We start from the raw sequence: 27,761 nt of genomic DNA on the forward strand, positions 1-27,761 counted from the left end.
CTGTATCATAAAGTTCTATTTTGTTCCACTGATCTTTCTGGCCCTTCTTCTACCTCTTCTATACTACAATAATTTATCTTAGGAAATGTACAATAATGTACATAGCCAACCCTGTATTCATCTCCCTGTAAGTATCTCCCACATATCTTCACTTACATCCTTTAACAACAAATTATTAGCAATTTTATATTTATTCTTCTAGATGCAACTCAGATTCAAGTTTGGGAACTTCTTTTTTAAGTTTCCTGAATCTTACTGAGACTGGAATAATTTGAGTGGGAAGATCTGACAACTTGATAATACAATACTAACTTTTTTCTAACCATTACTCAAGTTTTTGTTGCACATTTCTTGTTGTATTTATTCCTAGATGCTCTATCACTTTTCTGATGAATTTGAATGGGATCTTTTCAACTATACTTTTGATTGGTTATTGCTATAGCATGTAGGAAACCTAAGGGGTTTGGGTATTTTGATCTTGTTTTTGACTTCTTGGACTTCCTGAATTCTCTTATTGGGTCTAATAGCTTTTTGGGCCGGTGTAATTCCAGTGTTTTGGGAGGCTGAGGTGGGAGGACTACTTGAGACCAGGAGTTCAAGACCAGCCTGGGCAACACAGTGAGACCTCATCTCTACCAAAAATAAAAAATTAGGCCAGGCGCGGTGGTTCATGCCTGTAATCCCAGCACTTTGGGAGGCCGAGGCGGGTGGATCATGAGGTCAGGAGATTGAGACCATCCTGGCTAACACGGTGAAACCCCATCTCTACTAAAAATACAAAAATTAGCCGGGCATGGTGGTGGCGCCTGTAGTCCCAACTACTCAGGAGGCTAAGGCAGGAGAATGGCATGAACCAGGGAGGTGGAGCTTGCAGTGATTGCAACACTGCATTCCATCCTGGCCACAGGGCGAGACTCTGTCTCTAAATAAATAAATAAAATTAGCTGGGCATCGTGGCACATGGCTGTAGTCTCAGCTACTCAGTAAGCTGAAGTGGGAGGATTTCTTGAGCCCAGGATTTTGGGGCTACACCACTGCATTCCAGCTGGGGCAACAGAGTGACACCCTGTCTCTGAAGCAAAATAAAATAAAATAATAGCTTTTTCATTGATTATCTTTTCTGCCATGTAGATGATGATATCATCTGTTAATACTGACCAGATTCTCACGGTCGAACTTCCCTCTGTTCTGCCTAAATGTCCTGCCTTTCTCTCTATATATACATATTGCCTATGGCCAGAAGCTCACAGGTCCATAGTGGATGTGACAATGGGTGAGATAATCAGGAGGCCTACGTTCCAGCCCCCAACAAGCTGTGACACTTTGGGGAGGCCACTCAAGTCTCTCTAGGCCTCAGTCTCTCAGCCATAAAATAGAGAAGCGATCCCAGCCCTACTCTTCATGGAGACGTGTGCAGATCAAAGAAGCTAATGCAGTGGTTCTCAGCCCTGGCTGCACATTAGCATCACTTGGGGGATCTTTAAACACAGCAATACCGGAATCCACTCCCAGGGACTCAGGTTTAATTGCTCTGGGTGCAGTCCAGACACCAGAACTCCTCCAGATGACTCTTATCGTGCTGCCAAGATTGAGAACCACATGGCTGAAGTGCGTCAATGTGCTCTTAAAAGATGCCCTGTACTCCCAAGCTCTGGCTGGAGCCTGCTGTTCTAGTGAACACGCGCACTCACCCACGTGGTCTTATTCTCCATGTTGATGGTGGGGATACTGGTTCGGAGGAACAGGGTAGCCCAGCCATTTACCCGGACTCGGTCAAAGTCTCTGTAATCCTGGATGGGGAGTAGGGTGGGTCAAGAGGAACATTTGACACTCCTCTGAGCCTCCCTCCAACCCTAAGCATCCCCACCCCATCACCCTCCCACCAGGTAGCATCCTTAAACAGAACCCCAAAGGATCTGTCAGCCAGGCCTCCCCTCCACACACAAACGCACATCATTCATTTATTTGTTCATTCATTTGTGCGTCAGGTCCTGTGCTGGATGCTGGGGACAACCGAAACAATGAAGGTCACAGTCTAGGTCAGGCCCGTGGGCTAAATCTGGCCTGGCACCTGCTGTTGTAAATGAAGTATTTCTGGCGCACAGCCACGCCCATTCATTTGTCTATGTCTGTTTGTGTGGTGCACTGGCAATACTGAGTAGTTGCAACAGAAACTCTGTGGCCCGCCAAGTTGAAAAGATTTCTAATCTAGTCATGTACAGAAAAAGTTTGGTCTAGATGGCATGAGAAAGTGGGCACATGAGGCACTGCAACCCAGAGTCGAGCGTGATAAATGGTGTGTGTGGCTTCTGAGAAAGTTAGGTGGGTGGCCGTTGGAAGAGAGGTCATTTTCAGCTGGAAAAGCCAGAAAAGACCTCACTGATGGTGAAGCATCTGACAGGGACCTTGAAAACTAAATAGGGGTTTACACACAGAGATAAAAGAGGGAGAAACGAGCATTCCAGGGTTAAGGAACACCCTGGGGAAAGGCATGGAGGTGGGAAAGCAATGGATACACAACAGAATAATGGACACAAGAGAGGTCATTTTGGCTGGGGACAAACACGTACACATCCATGCAGAGACATGCAAATAACACACACACACACACACACACACACGCACACACACAGCCCTGCTATGACCCTGGCCTCGCCCTCTCCCTGTGGTTCTCCCCACCAGGGTGGATGGTAGGAGAGACCTTCAGACCCAGGCACTGACCTCGATGAAGGTGCTGTTCCACACTCGTGCCTTCACAGTCACGTTGGTGACAACGGGGGCATCAGGGATGGGGCACTCCAGCCACACACAGCGGGCACGCCCTGTGGCACAGGTCTGAGGCGGGCAGGGAACACGAAATGTGACATAGTCCAGGTCTCCAGATTCTTCGTGCCTTACTTCTTACCTCCTGCCCCTCCCAGGCTTTGTCTCACCCCTGGGTGACCCAAAGGGGTCTGACATCCTTTCACTCATGCACACCCCCGCCGCCACCTCACAGTTATGCATTTCAGACACACTGTTTGGGCCAAGCTCATATAATGCCAGGCGCATGGATAACATGGAATCTGGCCCCTGCTTGTGTAAACAGGGCCTAACCTCCTACACCTGCTTCCCAGCCAGCTCCCTGCCTCTGGGACACCACCTCCCTCCCACTCTCCACCCAGCTAGGCTTCAACCAGCTTGCCAGGCCGGCTCTCCTCTCCCTTCCTGCAGAGGGCACACGCACCACCCACCATGCCCTGCCCGACACTGCCTCCTGCCAACCAAGGCTCTGAGCAGCTCTATCGCCCCCAACAGGCTGGGGCTCCTTGGAGCAGAGCCAGTGTCTCCTCCTTTGGTCCCTTGTCTTCGATGCTCCCCCATCAGAGTGGGGAACCCTCTGAGGGCAGATGAGGCTCCCTGCTCTGTCTGGAAGCTCCAAGAGCGGGGGCCTCATCACCTCATCACACTGAGGTCTCCCTTGCTTTGTGTGACCCTGGTGCCCAGGCACCCTGTGATGGGGTGGGTGCAATCCCCTCCAACCTCGCCCTGGCCACTCACCAGCACAGTCTCAGACTTGGCTTTTTTGGCAGCAGCCAGAGTGACAGGTGGGGGACCCTGGCCTCCCCCTGGATCCAGCTGTCGCCGCCTGCGCTGTGGGGATGACAGCCTGTCCCCAGGGTCCTGGAGAGGAGATAGGAGATCTGCTGGCAGGGCAGAGGAAGAATTGGGAGCAGGGTTGCCAGAGGGGAAAGGGCGGGAGAGACAGCTTACCAAAGAGGTATGAGGGGAGGGAGGGGAAGACACTGGCCCTTCTGCCCGGTAGCAAGCAAATGAGATGCAAATGAAAGATCCCTGATAGTGTCCTTACAGAAAGAGTGAGGTTGAGAGGGTTGACAAGGTCTCCAGGTGGTTGGCAGGGCCAGGACCCATTGCCATGGATGGTGATCTCCGTGGGATACAGCAGCCACTTGCCATTGCTGACTTCATAGGGCCACTCCAGACCTAGGACCAGGGTCCCCAGGCCCACCAGCCCCTCCCCCATTGGGCCCACCTGTGGGCAAAAGATGTGTCATAGTCATTATCTCCTGGAAAACCACCTCCATCTTACCAACCCCCAACCCTCCCACCTTCAGACCCCAGAAAAAATAAAAATCATCCTTCCTAGAAGTCCCCAGCCCAGGACCCCGGCGAGCCCCTTACCTGGAATTCGTACTTGAGGGGGCTTCCTACATCCTCCACAGTTTTCATGCCAGACTCGCCCATCACTGTCCCCCCAAAGAAGCTTTGTAGCCGGTGATTTACCCTAGGGGTAGGAAGGATCCTGGAGTCACAGGGGACAGGAGACCAGGGCCCCAGCAGAGGTGGTGGGCAACAAAGCTGGTTAACTGTAGCCCCTCCAACATCAGGCACCTCAATAGAAACCCCAGCTCTGCATTTACCAGCTTTATGGACTCAAGCAAGCTATTTATCCTCTCTGAGCCTCAGTCTCTTCATCTGTAAAATGGCCTTAATCACAGCTGTTGTATCACAGGGCTGCTGTGAGAAGTCATTGAGATGATGTATATAAAATCCTTAGCACAATGAGCTCTTATAAAATGGCAGGGACAACACCTTAGCCCTGTTGCTGATTCCTCCACCTCTGCCTGCTTTACAGCTGGAACAGTAATAGTAATAATAATGACAGTGATTGTTGTTGTTAAGGAAAGGATGACCTAGGGGAAGTGGAGGCCTGAGGACACTGGGCCAAGGGAGGGGTCAGAGGAGCTTGGGAGATACCTTGGGGATAGGGAACCCTAGCTCAGGCACAGCAGGCTGGGGTGGGGGTGGTGGAGAGCGGTACCCACATGCTAAGCGAGGTCTGGAGTGTATAGTCCACCAGCAGAGTGAGGGTCATGGGCCACAGGTTGTCCTGGTGACTTGACCTTCAGAAGAAATGCAGGGGGTAGGAAGGTGATCCAGGATACCTCAGCCCCAACCCAGACTGGCTTCTCGAGGTCACTCACGTGGAGAGCTGCAGCTGCACCTGAAGGTCCCTTGTGTGCAGGGTCACCCCGATGACCTCAAAGGCGATGAGCAGCTCCATCTACCACAAGGGTCAGGGAGGCAGAGAGTAGCATTTGAGGCCTAGCGGGGGTGACGTCATGGGGAAGGAGGGGCTGCACACTATTCTAGTTGGCTTTCTGGCCTTCTCCTCCTCCTCCTGTTCTGGGCGAGGGGCCTCCACCTCTCCACCTCGCCTCTGTCTCCCTTTCCCTTTTTGTCCGGCGGGTCACATCTCTGCTACTTTTGAGCTACATAACCTTGAGCAGGTAACTGAAACTTTCTAAGTGTGTGTTTCCTCTTCTGTAAAAGAGCATCTGCTCCTCAGAAGGCTGTGAGAATTATATCATATCAAAGAAGCACAGTGTTGGGCTCAGGGGCTGGCACACAGTTGGTGCTTGGTCAGACTGGTTTCCTCCCCTCCACCTGCTCTAGCTTTGTGCACAGCTCCCTAGCAGCCCCATTTGTCTTAGTTTCTGGGCCTCTTCTCACCCTCTACTGGGTCTCCCCTCCTGCATTGTGGCTCTCTGCTTCGAGGGAGCCCAGAAAGCAGGCAGGCAGAGGCTAGAAGGACAAGGAGCTCATCAGAGGAGCAGCCTGGGACCCAGGAGAACTGGGAGGATGTGGCCAGTGCTCACCCTCTGGTTCCGTTTGAAGGGGTTCCCCAGCTCGCAAAAGATGGTCTCATTAGCTTGGCAGGCCCCAGGCTGAGGAAAGAAGGCGAATAACGTCAGGGTCAGGTCAAAGTAGGGCTTCTCCTCCCTCCTCCGTGGTGCAGGGTCAGAAGCCCTAGAGCTTTAGAGCCGGGTTCTCCAAGCAGCAGAGACGCTAAGTTCCCCGAGAAGGCCCAGACCAGAGGAGGGGGACACGTGGCAGACGACGACACCTGCACAGGACACGCATATGGGGATGCAAAGACGCAGGGAGCCTTGCTTGGGCTCTGGGCCAGCCGGCGGGCACTCACGGGGCGCACTGAGGACAGCAGCAGGGCGGGAGGCACCACCAGGGTAAGCAGTGCCTCATGGGCGTCCTCTCCGGTGTGCTCCGAGGTCCGGGTGTTCGTCACGTTGATGCTCAGGAGCAGTTTCCGGACGTCTCTGCTGTACTGGAGCCTAAGAGTAGGAGCCCAGGACTCAGCCAAGAGCTCCGCCCCCAGGGCCCTCGTGGATCAACTAGGCCCCACTCCTGGGGTCTCCTAGGTGAGAAAAGCCCATCTTGGGATAGCCAGGCCCCGCCCTCTAGTCGCACCTAGAGAAGAAAGCCCCGTTTCTGACCATTCCACCTGTTCCCGCTAAAGCCCTGTCCCTCAGGCTCGTCGTGCCATGAGGCCCCGCCCCCACCCTGCCAGTCAATGAGGCCCCGCCCCACCCTTGGCCAATTAGCGCGGCCCGCGGCCCACAGCTACCTGCTCAGCTTCTGCTGCTGCTCAGACACGAAGGCTGCCCGCATCTGCAAGTTGCTCTCACACTTGTTGTCAGGCCCGCACTCCTTCTGGAACTGGACCTGGGGGTGGCCGGAGGTGTGAGGGTTGTACCACCCCCAGTGCCCTCTCGCCCCGCCGCCCTCCTGGCCCCTGGTCTTCCAGTCCAGGCCCCAGCCCCACCCACCTCAGTGTGGTTCTCCAGAGCCTGTGCCTGGTTGAGGATCGGGTAGGCGTCCAGGGACCTCAGCCCCAGCCGGGGGCGATCGGGCATCCGCAAAGGTAAAGAGTAGTTCATGGAGATGATGATGGGCCGGAGTTTGTCACGGAGGTTGTCCTGGGGAGAGAGGGTGAGCTGAACCCGGCCCTGCACTGCTCCCTGCCTCAGCTGAATCCTCACACCACCCTGAACCCCAGAGAAGAGCTGGACCCCCCTCCACCCTGAAAACCTGACAGTTAGGCTGAATTCCCTCTAGTCCGGTCGCCAAATTGCGACTTCCTACCATCCTGACCCTCCAAGAGGAGAGACAGGGCTTTTCCTCCTCAGAGGTCCCTTCACCTCCCCATTCACAGGGTCCCCAGATTGAGCTGTCCCCTTCCACCCTGATGTCCCAGAGACGGACTGAGCTTGCTCCCTACTCAGGGACCCCTTTTCCCAGAGGTGGGATGAGCCAAGAGCTCCCACACCCCTCACTTTTCTTGGAGGTAATAAGCCCTTTGGCCCCATCCCCACCCCAAGGGTATCCATCTCTCCTCATGTGTGGGTGCTGTACACTGTACTCCTACACACTGATAGCCTTCCAAACCGACATCCCCAATCTCTGTCTCTGGGGAGACCCCTGTCCCTCACCCTTGATCTAGGGGGACACTGGCCACCTCCTCCAGGGACCTGGGAGCCCTCATCCTGCCCCTTGCTCCTCCCTCACCATCAGGAGCAGCTCCAGCTTCTGGCAGCGCATCTCGGGCATGGAGAAGAAGCCGTGGAAGACAGCAGACTCACTGCCAGCAAAGCGGAGCCGGGGCGGGCGGCGGTCCCTGTCAGCCTCCAGAGTGTAGGCCAGGGCTACAGGTAGACAGGGTGGTCAGCAAGGGGCCAGGGGAGTGTACCCCTTTTATGCTGCACCCCAGCACTCACTGATGTTTCGCCTGTAGTTGGGGTTCCCGGCACTCTGGTTGTAAGCAAAGCACAGCTCCACTTGCACACTGTTGGAGGGATGTACAGGAGGGCGGGTCACAGTGGGACACACACGTCCAGGCCCTAGCTCTCGCCTCTGTACTGGGCAAAAGGAAACCGAGGCCCTTCTGGAGAGAGGCAGGGACAAAACTGGGGAGTCCACAAAGCAGGTCTGTGGTATCCCTGGCCCCTTCCCTTCCACTCCCCTTAGAGCCAAAGAAAACAGGGTTAGAGGTCACTAATGGGGAAACTGAGGCCCAGGGCCCAGAAGAACTTGTTGAAAGTCCTCAGTCAGCAGGTGGCCCATCCCAGTCTTGAACCCAGGTCTACCAATCCCCAGTCCAGGTCTCCTTGTACCACCCACCCCATTTCCCTGCTCTGTCTGCCTTTGCCTTCTGATCCAAAATCCTCATTCACATAAAGACCTTGGGGTCATTGCCATCATTACTGTCATTTTCTTAGCAACTAACGTTTTTTTCAGCACTTAGGGTATACACAGTGCTGTGCTAAGGACTTTTTGTATATTGTCTCATTTAATTATCACAACAACCCTGTGAATCAGTTATTATCAATTCTGTTCTACAAGCAAGAAATCGGAGCCTAAGAGGGATTAATAATTCGCCTGAGGAGACTCTCCTTCATATCCATGCACTTAAATGCATCCCCCTTCCCAGAGCCCATCCCCACCCCTGCACTGGCATAGCTGGTGTTTGAACCAGGCCGTCCAGAGCTCCCACCTTGAACCACTATACTCTACTGCCCCCTAATTCATTCATTACCTCTTGCAAGGAATTTTGCTTTTTAATGAGGTTGGGTAGAGAGGGCAAATGCTGGCCCTAAGAATCAAATTTCTAAAGGTGGGATGTCAGGAGGCCAGGGGAGGGGTTTGGGAGCTGGGGCCCCTCCTGGCCTGCCTATAAATAAAAGAGGAATGGGTGGGCAGAGCAATCTCACCAGGAGGTGGCCGTGCAAAGTGCAGGGTCCAGCACAGCGGGCCTGGCCACCAAGGTCTTGTGGACGATGTTGATGACGGGACGGGCCCTGCAGAGACAACAGCGCCAGACAGATATCAGTGCCTCCTGCCTGCCCCAGGCCAGAGTTGGGGCCCAGGCTTCCAAGGAGCTGGCGCAAACATGGACAGAGATGGGAATCCGTGCAGACAAAGATGAGGAAGAGAAAGACCCTTATTCACTGGCCTCCTGGCTCACCGCAGCAGCACAATGTGGTCTGACAGGCTTCCCACTAGAAGGTCTGGGTAGAAGTTCTCATCCACATCCATCTGCCCACTGAGGGAATAGCCGAAGGTGGCCAAGCCAGGCAGTCCCAGCTTCTCTCCATGGATTACCTGGGGGCAGGGGAAAGTGGTGGGGGCAGGCTCTGGGAAGCAGGGCCCAGGGGGCTACAGGGAAGGGGTCGGTGAAGGAAAGCAAGGAAGGCCCATCTCAGCTGGTGGGGGCAGCAGACCCATCCCCGTCTCTCTGTACCTGCTGGGGCTGTCTGGGGAGCCCCTTAGAGCTACTATGATAGATGTACACTTTGCCCAAGCCTTCAAATGGAGCTCCCACGGCAATATCTGCAGAAGAAAAGGCAAGACAGGGTCACCCAGGTACTCCAGGCCCCACGTCTCCCTAACTCTGTGCTCCAGGCCATGGAGCCCAGCACAGAATTGATTTTGGCCTGATTGATGGATGGGCAATGCTCAGAGCATCAGGGACAGAGCAGAGCTCTGCAGCTCAGGATGAACACTGGGACCATCTGAAGCCCAGCTTCCTCCTATCATGGGTGGGAAAGTAGGTTCAGGAGATGGGAGGTGACTCTACCAGATAGTTGTCAAGCATTCAGTGTGTGTGTGTGTGTGTGTGTGTGTGTGTGTTTGCATGTGTGTGTTTAAAGACAGTGTCTCTCTCTGTAACCCAGGTTGGAGTGCAGTGGCACAGTCATAGCTCACTGCAGCCTCAACCTCCTGGACTCAAGTGATCCTCCCACCTCAGCCTCCTGAGTAGCTAGGATAGGCACACACCACCACACCCAGCTATTCATTTAATTTTCACGAGAGTACTGTGCGGTGGGTACTACTGTCCCCCCACTTTATAGATGAGGAGACACTCCAAAAACCCAGAGTTGCACAACCAGTGAGTGTAGAGAAGAGGAAATTTGAGCCCAGGTCCGTCTCACAGCAGTGGCTGGGATTTTAACCATAACACTACAGCGAACATCACTGAAAGTGTCAAGGCTTTTAACATTCTAATCATTATCTCCACAAATAAACCCCAAGTGTTGGGTTATCTTCTTAAACTGAACTCTTCCCAGTTTGCAGCTTTGGATCAGATAAGGCCTAGGGAATCAGCAAGCCAAGCTTGTTAGTAAGCCCTGTAAAGAGAGCGGAAGCAGGTCCCAGGCAGAAACCAAATGACTTCCACAGTGCACGCTTGGCCTCTGTTGACTGAACTTTCTGGCACCTAGTTTGGGTCTTCAGAGGCTCCTTTGCCTTCCTCTTCATTCTCAGCTATGTCCTGGGAAACTGAGGTTATCAGCAAAGTGACTTTCAGATAAGCCAGGTGCCCCTGTGGCACTGACTCCAGCCCTGGGTCTGCCCCTGCCCCTGATACCCCAGGTCCGATTGGTTCCCAAGTCCTGCAGAACACTTATGAGGACCCCTATACCCAGAGCTCCCACCTTGTCCCATTCCTTATCATCCCTCACCTGAGATATTACATTCTTGATCTTCACTCCCCTAGCCTTGCTCCACCCCTGCACTCACTCATCCCATACCCCTTCCAGAATCATCCTTCAGGGTACAAAGTTATTATATCACATCCGTGCCCTAAAACTCTCTCTGGATGCCCCACCACCCCACCATCACCATTACCCAAATATAAATCCCTAAGATACTCTGCCTGGCTTTCAAAGCATCCACTCTCACCCCACCCCACTCCACTCCCTCTTCAGCCTCCTCTCTGATGTGAAAACTCCACACCCGCTAGATTTGAGTATACCAGGCCAGTTTCCATGCCCATGTTGTGTTCCATCAGTTCTCTACTGTGCACTCTCAGCCCAGCCTTGGCTGCACAGCAGCATGCAAGCTCCTCCAGGAGGCCACTGAGCTTGCCTCTGTTGCTCCCTCTGCACACCTGCACATCCTCTCTCTAGTACTGCTGCGAGCTCCCCAGGTCCGGCCCAATCCTGTCTCATCTGTGGGCCCTGTCAAGCCTGGTGTGCAGCTGGCGCTCAGTCAGCAGGGGTGCTGGGGGAGGGGTGCTGGCTTATACCCTGAAATCCATCCTGGTTGATGTCACCAATGCTGGCCACGGATAAGCCGAAGGCGGAGCCACTGGGGCCATGAAGAAGGAGCGAGGGGTGAGCAGGGAAGGAGGTTCCCGCCTGGTTCATGAAGACATAGACGGCACCCCCTACCTCCTCTTTCCTCTCAAAGTAGTAGGGGGCGCCCACCAGGAGGTCCTGCCACCTGCACAGGAGAGAAGGAGAGGGAAATGGGAGTGTGAGGTCAGCCTCCAATACGCAGCATAGCTCTTGTTTGACAGGCGTGACTGTGCCAGGGCACAGGGCTCTGTAAATGGCTCTTTTGGCCACAGGTCATGGGTGGGAAGGACATGTGCATGGGAAGGACATGGAGATGCCAGTATGACTCCCCAGATAGAAGACATATGTCATGGCGATGCCATGCAGGCACAGATCAAACCCAAACAACCCACATCCACTGAAGCATACAAATCCCAAGCAGAAACAAGCATATGCAGGTGTCCCACAAATGCCATGTGCAAATGCCCAGACTCCCATAAAGCCTGATTGCAAACCCCTGCAAACAACATGCAGACAGCTGTACAACTGCAAATCCTCCACTCCCCTGACCTGGCTTAGGTAAGCCTTCCCCCACCCATCGCTCTCCTGGCCCCAGAGGATGTCCCTAGATTCTCACCCATCGTTGTTCAGGTCTGCCAGGGCAATGGCGCTGCCAAAATAGGCGCCCACCTGCGAGCCCTCCAGCACCTGCCTCCTCCGCAGGTCTCCGCCTGCCTCCTGGCTCAGCAAGAAGACCGCGCCCATATGTCGGTGCCGTGGGGCACCTGTCACAATGGTGATGTTTTTGGGGTGCAGGATGGCGCTGCCTACCTGCACCGTGTACCCTGGGATAGAGGGAAGATGTTCAACCAAGGTCCCAGTCAACTTTGTCTCTTTCTACTCTGGACCCATCTCCCTATCCCCTCCTTTGGTTTGCCCCCCACCATGATGTTCTATCCCACTATTCCAAGTAGGGCAAGTAAGTAGACTCTAGATGGCCAGCAGCCATGCCCCATCCCAGCCCTGGTTCTGCCTGGACACTGGACTGTGAGTATCCTAAAGGCAAGAACTTTGCATCTTGAGAGCTTGGAACAGGGCCTGGCATACAGGTGCTGGTCAATCTGCATGTGCTAGTTTAACTAAATGCCATTAGTCACAACTGCACTCTGGCCTCACCTTTCCACCACGGACTAAGCCCCCTTCCCCTCTATCACTCGATGGGCTACCACTACTGTACTCACCAATATAGAGGTTTCCTTGGTCCTCTGGGTCCTTGTAACTATACTCAGATAAGTCCCACTCCTTACGCTGAATCATGTAGCTGTTTCCTTCACAGGGATTGAGGGAGGGAGAGTAGGGGGTATAAGTCACCACTGGTTTCCTCTACCATGTCCAGCCCACCCCCATCCCCACCCAACAAGGATAATAATAACCCCTTTTATTGGTGAGCACTTTGCCATTTATAAATCACATCCTCTTTAACAATTACTTTTTCCTCTTTTTTTTTTTTTTTTTTTTTTTGAGACAGAGTCTCGCTCTTGTTGCCCAGGCTGGAGTGCAGTGGTGTGATCTTGGCTCACTGCAACCTCAGCTTCCCAGATTCAAGTGATTCTCCTACCTCAGCCTTCTGAGTAGCTGGGATTACAGGCGTGTGCCACCATGCCCGGCTAATTTTTGTATTTTTAGTAGAGACAGTGTTCAGGCTGGTCTCGAACTCCTGGCCTCAAGTAATCCGTCTGCCTCAGCCTCCCAAAGTGCTGGGATTACAGGTGTGAGCCACTGCACCTGGCCTATTTTAACAATTCTTCGAGGTGAAATTATGACCCCCGTTTTGCAGATGAGAAAAGTGAGACTCGGGAGGCAAGTTGACCCTGCTCATAATCCCATGGGGAGCTGGTTGTTACAGCCATGGCTAGAACTTAATCATTCAGGCGCCTGGATATTAGAAGCTAGATGGCTTTCCCCACTCTCTAGACACTGAGGTCAGACTCCACACCATTACCTCTTTCTGGTCCTGACCCCAAACTTGGGCTGCCTAGCTGGACCCTGCACCCAGGGCTGCTGCTGGAGAGTATCTGTGACCCTGCCAAGGTGTGACATGACCAGGGGGTGGGAGGCAGGAGCAGAAGAGGAGGCAGAGGCCTCAGCCTTCAGTGAGCCCAGAGCTGTGACTATGCCTGGGGCTACCTGTTGGTCAAGAGGAGATTCAAGGCTCCTCTGCCTGCTGATTCTGCAACAACAAAGGTTCAGTAAGGGAAAAGGGGTCACTATTGCTACAACCTGTGTGATGGAGGGAGGCAAAGAGATGGAGGGAGTATAAGCAGTCAGACACCCCCTGTGAGACCATGTGTAGTGTAGTCTTTTACAAGCATCGTCTTTTACAAGAAAATACTCTGTACCCTCTAAAATGATGGTCCTACATATATCAACATGAAAAAGTGCCCATGACTTTTGATAAGTGAAAGAGAGAAAGTAGTGATATTTATTTATTTAGTTTTTTGAGATAAAGTCTTGCTCTGCTGCTCAGGCTGGAGGAGAATGGCACAATCGCAGCTCACTGCAGCCTCAACCTCCTAGGCCCAAGCAATCCTCCCACCTCAGCCTCCTGAGTAGCTGGGACGATAGGCGTGTGCCACCACGCCTGGCTAATTTTTTAATTTTTTGTAGAGACGGGGTCTCCCTATGTTGCCCAGGTTAGTCTTGAACTCCTGGGCTCAAGTGATCCCCACCTCAGTTTTCCAAAGTGGTGAGATTACAGGCGTGAGCCACTGCACCTGTCAATACCTATTATTCTAAAATAAATCTAGAAGGACCCGCAATATACTGTTAACATTAGGGAATAGAAAGAAGGGTGGGGGAAGAAGAACACTTTTACACTTTATTTTTACCAAATCCTACTGTACTATGTAGTGGTTCTACCAGGAGCATGTTTTATTTTTAGAATTAGTTTGTAAATGGTTAAACTGAAATCAGGTGGACCTGTATTCCAATCCAGGTTTCATAACTTTGTTGGCCTTGGGCAATTTACTTCTCTAAGTCTTCATTTTTGTTTTTGTAAAATGGATATAATAATACTTGCCTCATAAGAGTATTTTAAAAATGATTGAGGCTGGGCGTGGTGGCTCATGCCCATAACCCCAGCACTTTGGGAGGCCGAGGAGGGTGGATTGCTTAAGCCCAGGAGTTCGAGACTAGCCTGAGCAACATGGTGAAACCCCAACTCTACAAAAAATACAGAAATTAGCCTAGTAGTGGCACATGCCTGTGGTCATAGCTACTCAAGAAGCTGAGGTGGGAGGATCACCTGAGCCTGGGGAGGTCAAGGCTGCAGTGAGCCATGAGTGTGCCACTGCACTCCAGCCTGGGTGATACAGTGAGACCCTATGTCAAAAAAGAAAAGAAAAAGATTGATTGACATCATATGTATAAGGCCCCTGGCACATAGTAGGTGCTTTAAAACAGTAGAAGTCATGGTGGTTGCTGATATTGGCACGAGGTCATGTTTCTAGTGTGGATGGTCTAGGCCAGCTGTCCCAGTGGCTAACTGGGGGTGGGTGGTCTCTGCTCTTCCTTTCTTCCCCCATGCCCCATGGTCCCCACCTTTCCAGTTGTAGGCACCGGGGGCGCCGAAGTACACAGTGTTCTGGGTGAAGCCACCGCTGGTGCCCAGCTGGCACATGCCCGTCTCCAGGTAGTCAGTGTTGCTGTTGCACATCTCGTTGTGGTAGGTCTGCCAGTCGTCACTGGGGTCCAGCTCTAGGTCATTGCCTCGCACGTAGCACTTGCCCACCATGCGCCGCTGGTCTTCTGACCCCGACCACAGCACCTGGGTGTAGCGGTGGGCACAGACCTGGGGACCCCCCCCAAACACAGGCAGCCTCAGTCAGGCACAGGGACCCGGGTCAGCTGTCTCTTTTACCCTGTAAGCCTCTGGCTTTGCTGAACAGGAGTCAAAGGAGATCTCCTGGCTTCTCCTTCTTCTCCCAGTGATACTTAAACCTGCATCTCCTTTCCAGAATTTAGAAATCTGCTCTGAGGGTCAGGAACACTTTTTGGAAAGCTGTAAAGTGTGGATTTGAGAGTGGCTTGCAGATCTCAGCAAAGGGAAAGCAGGGAAGGATGAGAGACTGTGGGGTTCAGGCTCTTGGTCTAGAAGGGGTTAGTAACAGAGAGATTAAGGAACTTACTGCTCTGCCGTTTCCAGATAACCCTGTCCTCTTAATGAAAGGACCGTTATTAAAATGATAATTACAATGACGGTAATAGTAATAGCAGCAGCTAACACTTCCTGAGTGCTTCCTATATGCCAGGCACAATTCTAAGCTCCTCACATATTAAGTGTTAAGCCTGCTAGTGACCCTATGGTGTAGGAATGATTATTTTCCCCATTTTAGATAAACTGAGGCACAGAGAGCTCAGTTAACCTGCCTAAGATCTCATATCTAGAGAGAAGCAGAGACTATTCAAACCAAGCCTGTCTGCTTCCAAAATCTGAGCTCTTAAGCACATGCTGTGCTGCTTCACAGAGGGGAGAATCTATGCACAGCTTCTCTGAGTGCACTTTAGCTGCTCAGTATATATTTATTGGGCAAACTGATGGGCCAGAATAGGGTGACTTAAAACAGCCTGGAGGCAGGCAAAGTCCAAAAATAGGCCCTGGTTCTTGTTTACTTGCTTTCTGTGGTCCCTTCTAGCTGTGAGCTCTACCAGCACGATGCCTGAGCCTGCCTTAGTCACTGCTAAGCTTCTAGGAATAGCACAGTGTTTGGTAACACAGTAGGGGCTCACCAAATATTTGTTGAATGAATGGTGTAAATAACTGCTAAAGGATCCAGGGTGCAGAATCACTTTAAATGGGCTCCTAGACCACAGCCATCCATAACAGGGGTCTCAAAAAAGCATTTCAGTGAACTGATGCCAACCTGGAGCTTTAACAGTGTTCAAAGGTGACAGAAATCACAGCAGCGATGGCTTATGGGGTGGCAAATGATTAGAAGGGGTTACAAGGGCACCTTCTGGAGTGATTTTAAGATATATTTTTGGTTATACAGGTATATACATTTGTAAAAATTCATTGAAGTTTAAAATCTGTACATTTCACTATATGTAAACATTACATCAATTTTTTCCATTGTTTGTTTGTTTGTTTTGTTTTTTTTAGACAGGGTCCGACTTTGTCACCCAGGCTGGAGTGCAGTGGCATGGTCTCAGCTCACTCCAACCTCTCTCTCCAGGGTTCAAGTGATCCTCCCACCTCAGCCTCTCAGCTAGCTGGGACTACAGGCACACACCACCATGCCGGGCTAATTTATATATTTTTTGTAGAGATGGAATTTTGCCATGTTGCCCAGGTTGGTCTCAAACTCCTAGGCTCAAACGATCCTCCTGCCTCATTCTAAAGGAATGAGCCACCTAGCCTGGCCACATCAATTTTTAAAATGAGAAAAAATCCAGGCATTGTTGCTCTTGCCTATAATCCCAGCTACGTGGGAGGCCGAGGCAGGAGGATCACTTGAGCTCAGGAGTTCAAGGCTACAGTGAGCTATGATCGTGCCACTGCACTTCAGCCTGGGTGACAGAGCCAGACCTCATCTATAAAAGAAAAAAAAAGAAAGAAAGAAAGAAAAAGAAAAATAGGGCCAGGTATGGTAGCTCATGCCTGAAATCCTAGCACTAGCACTTTGGGAGGCCAAGGTGGGAGGATCACTTGAGCCCAGGAGTTTGAGACCAGCCTGGGCAACACAGTCAGACCCTGTCCCTATAAAAACTTAAAAAATTAGCCTGGGAGGCTAAGGCTGGAGGGTCACTTGAGTCTGGGAAGTCAAGGCTGCAGTGAGCTGAGATGGCACCACTACACTCCAGCCTGGTTGAGAGATGAAGTCTTCTTCTTTTTTTTTTTTAGATGGAGTCTTGCTCTGTCACCCAGGTTGGAGTGCAGTGATGTGATCTTGGCTCACTGCAACCTCCACCTCCCAGTTTCAAGCAATTCTCCTGCCTCAGCCTCCCGAGTAACTGGGACAACAGGTGGGCACCACTGCACCTGGTTTATTTTTTATATTTTTAGTAGAGACAGGGTTTCGCCATATTGGCCAGGCTGGTCTCGAACTCCTGACCTCGTGATCCACCAGCCTCAGCCTCCCAAAGTGCTGGGATTACAGGTGTGAACCACCGCACACAGCTAGGAGTCTTCTATCTTGAAAGAAAGAAGAAAGAAAAGAGAGAGAAAGAGAGAGAGAGAGCCTCATTCTCTTTGCCTGCTGCCATCAGCATAAGATGGGACTTGCTCCTCCTTGCCTTCCACCGTGATAGGCTTCCCCAGCCATGTGAAACTATCAAGGCAAGAGAAAAACCTGACATCAAAGAAGCACATTCTAAGACTGAGTTTATGTGCCTATCTGGATACTGATAATTCATGTCTGAAGAAAGCATAAGTATTGCATTCTCTTGGCCACAGTAATTGTTTCAGAGAAGAGCACCTGAAATAGTCAGAGCTAATGAGTTGTAATCAGATATCTACCAGAACTACAGAACTTGAAGGTCAAAGAAGATAAAGCTGAAGCTGTTGCATTCATGCACCACGAAAAGACTGCCTATCAAAGATGGAGGCAACACGAAGAACACAGAGTTAAGTGCCTGAGATACCTCACATCCTGGTGGCATCATACTAGCACCAGGAGCAAGGCAAGCCTTAACCAGAACTCTTCTGTGTGTGAACTAATAAAATCCTTTCTGAATATAACAACAACAAAAACAGACAGAGAGAGAAAAAAATGGGGCGGTGGGGGGAATGTCTATCTGGGACTCAGAAATGGAGAACTCAGGGGCTGGCACTGTAGAATGTGGGCAGGAGGTGACACATTTGATTAGCCCCCAGACCAGAGCTGGGTGAGCCAGGGTCAGCAGGGCTGCGCCTCTTCCGGCAGTCAGCCTCCCAGGAAGGAGCGCCAGCCAGTGCTGAGCCGCCTGGGGCCCTCTCTGCCCTTTCTCCTCCTCGCAGTTCCCTCAGCTCCCTCGGCTTGTTCCCACGAAGGCTGAGCACCCAGTGTGGGCATGGGGAGGAAGTGGATGAGTCAGAGAACTCAGGCCGTGCCTGGCTTTGGGAGAGCACAGGATACTCCCTCCCTCCCCAGGAGTGCAGGGAGCGAGGGATGCACAGCCACAGGAAGGGACTTGTGTGCAGTCCCCAGCACACACACGCCGTGGACCCGCCTGCTGCCCTCTTCTTTCCTCCCAGCTCTAGGAGATGAGGAGAGAGCCAGGGAGAGGTAGGGGAGCCGACACTGAGCATCCACTTACCAGGACTCTGCCTGCAGGGCCCTGGCTGGCCACAGTCACTCCAAGCCACATGTCCTCAATAATGTGATGGCCAGGGTCACCTGTGGGCACCAGAGGGATCATGAACCAGAGAACCTCACCCATACTTCAGTGCCCAAAGCCTCCAGAGGGCAGGGGTGGGTCCTGCTTGGGCCCTCCACCCACAGGACAGCCCTCCCAATTCCCCTTCTCCAGCTCGTCATTATTCTAAGCTCCACCAATCCCATCCAGCCCCACTCTCCTCTAGGGCACCCTCTTCCCAGCTGGACAAGAAGTGACTAGAAGCTGGGTGAGGCCTTCTATCTCCTCTAGGCCATTCTCTCTGCGGTACCCCTCTGCCAGACCTCTGACCCGGCACCCCTCCCCAGCCTCTTCCCCTCACTTTTCACTGTGATGTTCATCCGCTCACAGTCGTCCTTGTGGGCAGTGAGTGGGCACAGGTACACAGCACCAGTCCGGTTGGTGTAGCCATCAGGCACAGCGAGCTCCCGGGGGGCACCAGCCAGGAGCCTGGGGATAGGGAGGGAGGTGGGTCTGGGTTCAGACTCCTCAAGCCCCACTTCAAACAACTTGCTATTTATTCAACATACATTTACAGATTGTTGGTGCCAGGAGACCCCCAGCTCCTGCCCTCCAGAAGTGTCCAGCATAAGGGAAGGCAGGCAAGGAAAAAAGACACTGGAAGGAAGTGCCCCGGGAGGGGGAAGCAGGGAGCACAGCAGCTCAGGCTCAGGGCTGAGGGGGCAGTCACGGAGGCCAGCAGAAGAGGTGACCTAATCTGAGTCTGGGAACGATGACCAGGGTTCTCCAGGTGAAGAAGGGGAGAAGGCCACGTGGGCAAAGGCACACATGTGCAGGGCCAGGAAGCAAGAGCCAGCAGGGTGATTCAGAGACCTGCAAGGCCCTCAGCATAGCTGGAGTCCAGGAGCCTCTGGGGAGGCACACAAAGGCAGGCTGGGAACAGCCTTAGGGGAAACCGCAGAGGGATTTTAGGCAGGGGCATGACATGGCCAGATCTCAGTTTTGGAAGCAACGCTTTGGCTTTTGAGATGAAGGTTGACCAGAAGACAGCAAGATGAGGAATCCTGGCAGAGAGTTCAAATTCTGTGGGCTCAGAGGGGAGAACTTAGGGGGCTGGGTTGTCAGAGCCCTGGGTTTTTCCTCCTGAAGCCATCTGGGGACTCAGATCTTGGAGACCTGGGCCCCTAAGTGACCTGGGTGATGTCCAATATCCTTCTCCAGTGACCTTAAGACAGACACACAGGTAGGGGTTGGGATGAGTACCTGACACTTTGGACAATGTGGCCCCAGAGCAGAGTTCCCAGTGGGCGGGCAGCAGGTGGGGTGGGCAAGGGCTCTTGCCTTGCCCCCAGCCTGCCCAGATTCCATCTTTGGGGATGCCGACAGCAAGTTCCTACAAGGATGCTTAGGACCCTGGCAACCTGTCCCATACCAGAGGGGTGGCTGGAGCAGAGAGAGGCAGGGGTTGGCCCTGAAATACCATCTTAGAGGACAAGCCTTGGGTCATCAGAAACCCCAGGGATCTTTGTTAAAAAGGTAGATTCCTCTGCCCACAACATACCATCTGGTGGAATCTAGTGTACCCCAGTTTGAGAACTCAGTTTTACCAGACTTTCTTCTCCCCACATCACCTCCCTGCAGCCTCTAAATGTTCTGCCAGGAGCCCCTCCTTGCTCAATCCTGATGGCCCTGGCCTTCTCAGGTGGGAGACACCTCCCAGGTGCCCCACCATTTGGCCCCAGCAACTCTATCACTCTACAGCTCCCAGCTAAGAACTTGGGCTCTGGGCCTTCTGCCAGTCTGGAAGTGCCAAGCAACAGCCACGCCTGTAGCTCCTGCCTGGGACCTGTGAGTGTGGGCTGCAGGGAGTAGGCGGGGTAGGGCCTGGGCATGCTGGGGCCTGGGGTGTCTCCACCCACTGGGAGTTAGGAATGTACTGCCTGAGGCTGCTGGGAAGGGGGTGGGACCTTGCCTGTACTTTAAGACTACAGCTCAGACCTCACCCTGGGGAAGTGTTCCTGGGAGAAAGGGTGAAGCTTCCTGGCCAGGGAAGCTGGCAGGAGGCCAGGGTGGCAGCCAGGCCTGGAGAGTCACTTCTGTCTGGGCTGGGAAGGTCTCGATGAATCCTCTGCCTGACCACCCATGGACGTCCGCTCTCTGGCGTGCCTGACAGATGAGAGAAGGGAGCCACAGCCTGCGGGAAAGGAGCAGCTCAGCCTGAGAACCCACGGACCTGGGTCTAGGGTTTGTTCTGCCTGAAGGGGCAATTTCCTTTCCTCCTCTGAGCCCTGAGTGCCTCATCTGTAAAATGCCGGCAGCCCCTCTCCCGCTGACCTCCAGGGTTGCTGGAGGAACAGATAGGTCTATTCTGCAAAAGGGTGTTCTGATATGAAGCCATAGTTAGTATGAGCATTGTTGGTCTGATTTGTTGTAGCATCAGGACTGGCCCTAGCATGACCCCAGCCCTCCCTCCAGGGACCCAGGAATTTCTTTTTTTCTTTTCCTTTTTGAGACAGGGTATTGCTCTGTCACCCAGGCTGGAGTGCAGTGGCACAATCTCCGCTCACTGCAACCTCCGCCTCCCGGGTTCAAGTGATTCTCCTGATTCAGCCTCCCAAGGAGCTGGGATTACAGGCACGCGCCACCACATCCAGCTAATTTTTGTATTTTTACTAGAGACAGGGTTTCGCCATATTGGCCAGGCTGATGTCGAACTCCTGACCTCAGGTAATCCACCCGCCTCGGCCTCCCAAAGTACTGGGATTACAAGCATGAACCACTGTGCCTGGCTGGACCCAGGAATTTCTGCCCTGGCATGTTAGGGAACCTGGATCAGAGGGAAAAGAAGAGACTCCTTTGGTGGTTTAGAGAGAGCAGGGGACAGACATAAGAAGACTTCCATGGCTTGAGGATACCAGGTGATCACTGGGGTGGGGACAGGAGTGCTGGCAGCTAGAGCCACTCTACGGCCCTGAGCATGTTATCATACAGGAGGCAGCTGAGCAGGAGGGTCTCCATGCCCTCCCAGCCCCCTCAACTGAGCCAGTAAGGGGCTAAGGGACCCCCTCCTCTGAACTTCCCGAGGAACTGAGCAGGCAGAGCTGGGCACGCATGTCAATGAGATTGAAATACTTCCCCTTACCACCTATACCCTCTTGCCTGTTGCCTGGAACCAGTCTTATGCCTACTGATAGAGGGTGGGGCAGGGCTAGTGCCCTAATCCCAGCCCCACATCCCAGGCCCCTCCCTCCTCAGAGATTCCAGAGGGAGCCCCCCTTCACCCCCCCAGAGTATTTTTAGCTTCCACTTGGCCCACTCAGAGGCCCTTTAAGGCCCTCTGGCTCCCAGCCCAGGATCCAATGGGTCTACAGCCAGAGGCCTGCGCATGGATGGGGGAAGGTGGTATGCGGAGGGTGGTTCCAGCTTCCTGCAGCCACACATACCCAGGTGTGTGTGGTGAGGGTTGGAGAATCCTGAAGGTGAGCGGGACCTTACTGACATGCAAATGAAATGCAAATAATTATGCAAATGAGCAGTTCTGCTGGCCATCTACTTTTGGGTCTGGTCCAGATCACAAAATCCAAAAGCTGACCCCTTCCAGAGCGGTACTGAGCCCATCCCCTCAGCTGCAGCCAGAAGGAGGGAGACTAGGTAGAGAGATGCCTAGATGCAGCTCTTAGAGCAAGGAAGACACGAGATAGGACTGCCCCTCTCCTGGAGTCAGGCTGGACTCGGGGGAGCAGAGACCCCCAGCCCCCCAGATGGAGTGGGATGGGTGAAGTGACTACTCAAGGGCTTTCCAACAGCTGCCTCCTCACCCTCCCGTTGGCTCCAGCCAAACAGCCCCTCTTGGCCTCTGTGGAGCCTTTAGCTCCAAGTTCCGAAAAAGCCCTTCCTCACCCCTGCCCTATCACTCCCCTTGGGGCAGTTCAAAGCTAATGGAACAGCCAAGGAGAAAGCAGAAGAATCAAAGAAAGGCGGGGCATAGTATCCAGGAGAATTCAAGGTACCAGGTTGGCTCACCTCAAAGAGGAGAAAGGCCCCCACTGGGGTGGGGTAATGCTCAGAGAAGCAGCCTGTAAGATTCACCTTCCCAGATTCTGTCACCTCGGGAAGGCACTTGGTGGCTCCATGGGAGGATTCCAGAGGGGGCCAAAGGATCTAGCACTCAGGCCAACACAGCAAGGCCTCACTCCTTGGGTACCTAGCCTCCTGTGTTCCCCTCCCACCCCAGGCCAGGAGGCAGGTGGGGAGCGTGCCTGCTCCACCTCTGAGCCCCAGAGAGGGGGCAGGGGCGGCTCTGGGATGCCTGGATTCCAGCTCTATGCCAACCTTGCTGCCCGAATTAGCCGTCTCCCCAGAGGCCGCTCCGTGGAGCTGAAACTGCAGCCCTCCCCATCCTTCCCTACTCTTCCTTTGCTGCCCACCCAGCCCCCCTCCCCACTGGTGACTCAGCCCTAGAACCAGAGCAACAAGCTGGAGGGAGAGAGAGAACGAGAAAGGGCAGGAAAAAGAGCCTTGGCTAAGCCTCAGATAAAAAAAGAACAAGGCCATTTTTCTCAGTTCTTCTCCCTTTCCTTGGCTCTTCAGTACTTTTCCTATATTTGACTCCCAAGGGCATTCTAAGTGTCATCTAACCTCAATCCCTCTTACGGCAAAGGGGATCCTCTTCCTTCTTTGTTTAGTTCTGACCAAGCCCCCTTCGCTGCTTCTTTTTCGACAAGATCCGGCTTCTCCCACTCCTGCCCAGTTGAAAGCCTCTTGGCCTAGACTGGTCACTGGGTAAAACCTACTACAAGTGCAGGCCTTCTGCCTCCAGCCACAGCTGCTGTGCCCATTTCTGCTGGCACAAGCCTTGGAGGCTGCCAGGCACCCACCCTGCCCAGGGAAACATGAGGTTAGGACAGCATGGCAGGTGAGCCTGGATCCTGTGTACCTCAGGCATGACCTTATTTCTAGGAGCCACCCTGCCCTGGGCTTCCCAGATACCCTCATTTCCAAGCAAAAGTGAAAGAAAGAGAAGGACCGGCGGTATCCCCATAGGCCCACAGGGTCAGACCAGACCAGAATGCCTGGATTCCCAGGAAGGAATGTCAGAGCAGGTGCTGGAGAAGAGATGGTGTCAGTAACCACCTCCCAGAGAACAGTCCCTGTCCCTCCAAGGAACCCCTCATGCATTTTGCCAAGAAGCCCAGAGCACTTGGTCCTCTGCCTGCTCCTTACCCCTCATTTCCACAGAGTAGCAGATTGGGCCCTGGGTTAGGGCGAGCCCCCTATCTTGTGGGCCAGGAACCCCAGTCCAGAGATGAAGGTGATGGGGCAGCAAAGAAGGTCCCACCCTGGGTTTCTAACCATTTCTGAGGCCTTCTGAATGGAGAACAAGAAAGCTGTGCTCTCCCCTCCTCCCACCCACAGGGCAGTGGACAAATACTACGATTTGGGGTATACTTTCAGGGAGTCCCTGCATCTCTTGAAAACCTTCTGTGAACCCCAGTTTAAGAGCCTATCCAAGACCATGAACGATCCCGCTTTTCCAAAGAGACTTTCAGGCTAACAGAATATGAGGCTGCAGCTCGTCTTACTAGTTAGTTCCTCTGAGTTGTGCACTCAGGCAGCTGTTTGCATCTGGCTACACAGCTGGCTGCAGCTAAGCCCAGCTGGCTCTCCCAAATGGCCGAGGGGTTGAATGGCCGAGGGGTTGAATTCAGTGAGATGAAGGGCCAAGACACAGAACCACCATTAGGAAAGACTGAGGATACTCAAGGGAGAGAACTCCTGCCCCTCAGAGGTTCATTAGCTTTAGAACCTTCTGGGCTCCTGGCAGGCTGAATGCCAGCTCCAGTTTCCCAGAGAGAAAAGTAGAACCCCTTTGCTCAGCCACCTTGGAGGGGGCTCATGGGTAATGAGGATGCATCCAGGTTCTGGCCTCAGCGCAAGAGCCTTCAGGTGTTCCTTGGAGAAAGGCACATGTGCAGAGGATTTTACACACTTCATCTCGTTACAGCCCCACTAACATCCCAAAAGAAGGCATGCTGTTCCCCTCCCTCCAACACGTAAGGAAATTCAGGTTCAGGTATTGGTAACAGATCTGAGACAGGACACTGGCCATGGGACCTCCAAGCCTCTTCTCCCTCTACCATATCAAGTTGACTCTCACAGGCCAGCAGCAGTGGGAAAGAGCACTAGATCCAGGTCCAACCCCTTTTGGGGGAAACCTGGTCCAGGGAGGGGAACCTGGCCCAGGGAGGGGACCTTGCTCAAGGTCACCAGGCAAAAGGGGGAGGGGTTGAGGAATCATTATCGACTCTTTCTTTCCAGTCTGATCTCTTTACCTATGTTATCTTATATCATGCAGATTTGGCATTGAAAGTCTGAAAATCTTTTTCTTGGTTAGGGCAGAGAGAGTGCTGATGTAGAAACGTGTGCTCCTGGTGGCTCAGGATCTCCAAAAGATAGAGGGTTGGCTAAGGCCAGGTGGCAGCTGCTGGGGCCAGGCTGGGAAGGGTGTGGTAGCCCTAGCCTCTGCAAGAGCAAGATGGAGTTGAGGTTAAGTCCAGGTAGGCAGGCTAGGTCAGGAGGGCAGAACCAAGGCAGGGGCAGAGTTTGGACTTTGGACATTCTAAACTTCCTCAATCTCTGCAGGCCCCAACAGGAGCAGGGAGAGATTTCAGTGTACCCTGAATGTGACTACATCTTCTTGTTCAGTGGGGTCAGAGGCCAGGTGGGGGTAGAGGCTAGGAGGGGGCAGATCACCCAGCCCAAAGAGGTGGATGGTACCTGCTTAACCTGTCCTAACCACCATCCCTCTTTGGACAGCTTCACCTCCCCAGCCGCCAACCTCGGCATGCTCTGAGGCCACAGCAGAGAGACCTCTCTGAATCCTGGACATGCTACTGGGCATGAGTGTGTCTGGTGGAGTGAGGGGGATCCAGGCGGCTGGGTGCAACCTCCTCCTCCTTCCTCCCCTATGCATAGCTCTTCCCCTCCTCCTTGCAGCTGTTGGGGAAGGAGAACAGAAGAAAGAGAAAAACACTGTTTCCCTCTTCAAACCAAAACAAACACACTCAGGGTTGAAGATCCAACACGAATCCGTGGAATGCAGGGAGGATGTCTGTGGGGAGAGTGCCACTGCTTGGGGGTGGGCAGGAGGAGACGCAGCCAGAGCTGGGACAAGTCCTCCTCTCTCTTCCACTGCCGCTATCCTCAAGGCGTCAGAGGGAGCGTATGGACAGCTCCAAACGCCCAGACTCACCCATCACCTCACCCTCCATCCGCCAAGCCAGCGGTTGAGAAGGCCATCCAGTCTGGCTCTGCAGAGGGTGTGGCTGGCGTGGCCGCAGACTACCAGCGAGGTGCTTAAATGCATATGCTCATTTTTCCCCCAAGCGTAGGGGAAGGGGGGTCCGCTGGGTGTTTATCTTGCAGTTTACCCCAGCTCCCAGCCCTGGAGAGAAGAGACTAGTGCTGGGTACTCGGTTCACAGAATGGGAGAGGACTCAGTCACCGGGACCCCACTTCCGCTCTCAGGAGAGATCTAAAGGGCGGAGGGGTGACGTCCAGACAGGTTCTGGCCCCGTCAGCACTTGCCAATGATTACTGCCCGACCTCACACCCAATCCTCCACTTCCCGCCAACCCCCAGCAGCCAGTGGGCCGCCTGGGTACCGACCCCTTAATCCTGGCTCCCAAGGGCCAGCTGCCCCGGACTCCGACTCCGCTCCGGACCCGCATCCCCCGCACGCACACTCTCGCTCCCACCCCACAGCCTCCAGCTTCACTTACAGGTAGCGCTGCTGCCGCTCTGTCTGCCGATGGAGGGCGACCGAGTAGCCGAAGAGGCTGCCCGGGTTCCCGGCCTCCTTCACTACCAGGAATCGGGTATCCAGGTTGAAGGCGGAGACGACGCAGCCGCCGGCCGCCACCATCAACACGCAAAGCATCAGGCGTGGGGCGCGGGGCGCGCAGCTGGGGCCAGGGCCCATGGCTGCGAGCGGGAGCGGGGTCCGGGCGAGAGCGCGTGAGAGCGCGGAGCTGGGCGTGAGGACCTGTTCACCTGCTCCCCGCGCCGCCGGAGGACACTGGAACCCGCCGGCCGCTGCGCTCCGTAGTGCTGATCGGTTTCGTGCCCCCAGCCTCAGCCAGTTTCACAGCTGCGCTCTCGGATCCCCTCTTAAGATCCGTGGGTCTATCTTCCCGCCTCCCCAGCGGCCGGGTCGCCGCCGTCCCTGCCCTGGGCAACCGGCCCCCAGCTTGTCCCGGCCGCGCCCCCTTGGCCGCGCTGTTGCCTTCGATCCCGGCTTCGCGGCGGATCTGGCAAGCGCACCGGTCGACCGCAAGGAGGACAGGAGGGAGGGGTCCTGCGGAGCGCGCCCCGCCTCTCCACGCCCAGTCCCGCACCTCCCCACCTTGCGAGCCCAGCCCGGGCTGCGCTTTCCTTCCGGGGAAAGAGAAAAAGGTCCCGGCTCGGCCACCGCCTCTTAAAGGGGCAGCACCGCCCCTCCCTCCTCATCCTCCCTACCCCAGCTCCGCCTTCTCCCCCAAACACCTGTCGGCAACACCCAAAGGCTTAGATTTCCCCTCCCCGCCCCTCGCTTCTCTGGGAAAGAGTCGTCTCGGGAGCAAGATGGATGTGACCGGCGGAGCCGGGGGTGGGATTTGTCCGGCTGCTTTCCTGCCTCTGCTGCTGCTGCTGCTGAAAAGGCTAGCCCGCTGGAGAGACCTGGCGTTGGCGCATCTGGGAACAGACTTCAGCGCGCGGCTGGCTGGAATGCTGAACTCGCCTCCGTAGCGCTATGAGTCCCCAAGAGGTGGCTGTCGGTCCCTGGGAGTTCTTCCTCTCACCCAGGCTCCTCGCTGTGTTTGCAGAGATTTATTTCTCCTGTCCACTCATCCGGATCCAAGCTGAGATTGGCCCCTCAGCAAAGACAGACATATTTAGCAGTGGTAACAACCAAATGTCTCTAATTGTAATTATCAAAAAGCATTTTTTTCCCTGCGACTTCTGGTATCAAGGGATAAGACTGTCAATGTAGAAATGAGTCCCTCCTTCACAGAAAGCACTGCGTGGCCAGGAAGCTGAGCCTAGACCGTACCCATTTCTCGTCCACTCCTGCCTTCAGGGCCCAGCCCAGAGAATCCCAGAGGCTCCCTCTTCCTACCCAAGCTTGAACAGAGTGTTTGGAGACTGGGCTTGGACGTCAGCCCCCATCAGGTGTTTGGTGGGTAGCGCCAGGTGGCGGTAGGTGGGCGGAGCCTAAAGGTCTCCTCCACCAAGGAATCAAATTGAAAGGGAACTTCAAGAGGTTACGCTGGCCAGGCGCGATGGTTCACGCCTGTAATCCCAGCACTTAGGGAAGCCGAGGCGGGCGGATCACGAGATCAGGAGTTCGAGACCAGCCTGGCCAATATGGTGAAACACTGTCTCTACTAAAAAATTACAAAAATTAGCCGGGCGTGGTAGCGGATGCCTGTAGTCCCAGCTACCTGGGGCAGGAGAATCGCTTGAACCCGG

At 53.8% G+C, this 27,761-nt stretch overlaps 1 protein-coding gene across 1 annotated transcript; it reads right to left on the minus strand.

The window, feature by feature from the left end:
- Positions 1–1,050: 1,050 nt before the first annotated feature.
- LOC116271057 (integrin alpha-3-like) lies at positions 1,051–26,548 on the minus strand. The gene is made up of 23 exons (XM_031657568.1): positions 26,033–26,548; positions 18,613–18,740; positions 18,213–18,292; positions 14,517–14,766; positions 12,158–12,244; positions 11,554–11,761; positions 10,886–11,082; positions 9,101–9,189; positions 8,825–8,961; positions 8,571–8,657; positions 7,578–7,645; positions 7,369–7,505; positions 6,630–6,779; positions 6,428–6,525; positions 5,987–6,134; positions 5,661–5,729; positions 4,986–5,065; positions 4,827–4,904; positions 4,183–4,285; positions 3,851–4,033; positions 3,541–3,663; positions 2,722–2,835; positions 1,051–1,790 (listed from the first exon to the last, which is right to left on the minus strand). The coding sequence occupies exons 1-23, from the start codon at positions 26,230–26,232 to the stop codon at positions 1,671–1,673; spliced, it is 2,934 nt and encodes a 977-aa protein (XP_031513428.1). The 5' UTR covers positions 26,233–26,548; the 3' UTR covers positions 1,051–1,670.
- Between the last annotated feature and the right edge of the window lie 1,213 nt (positions 26,549–27,761).

This window comes from Papio anubis, chromosome 17 (genome assembly GCF_008728515.1).
Source record: "Papio anubis isolate 15944 chromosome 17, Panubis1.0, whole genome shotgun sequence".
Taxonomy (NCBI): Eukaryota; Metazoa; Chordata; class Mammalia; order Primates; family Cercopithecidae; genus Papio; species Papio anubis.

Excerpts from the sequence above, each read along its gene's own strand:
- LOC116271057 (XM_031657568.1), bottom strand. The coding sequence starts at position 26,232 with ATGGGCCCTGGCCCCAGCTGCGCGCCCCGCGCCCCACGCCTGATGCTT. Across the intron at positions 9,190-10,885 it reads CAACCAGGATGGATTTCAGG|ATATTGCCGTGGGAGCTCCA; the intron begins GTATAAGCCAGC and ends TTTCTTCTGCAG. Across the intron at positions 2,836-3,540 it reads CCAAGTCTGAGACTGTGCTG|ACCTGTGCCACAGGGCGTGC; the intron begins GTGAGTGGCCAG and ends TGCCCGCCTCAG.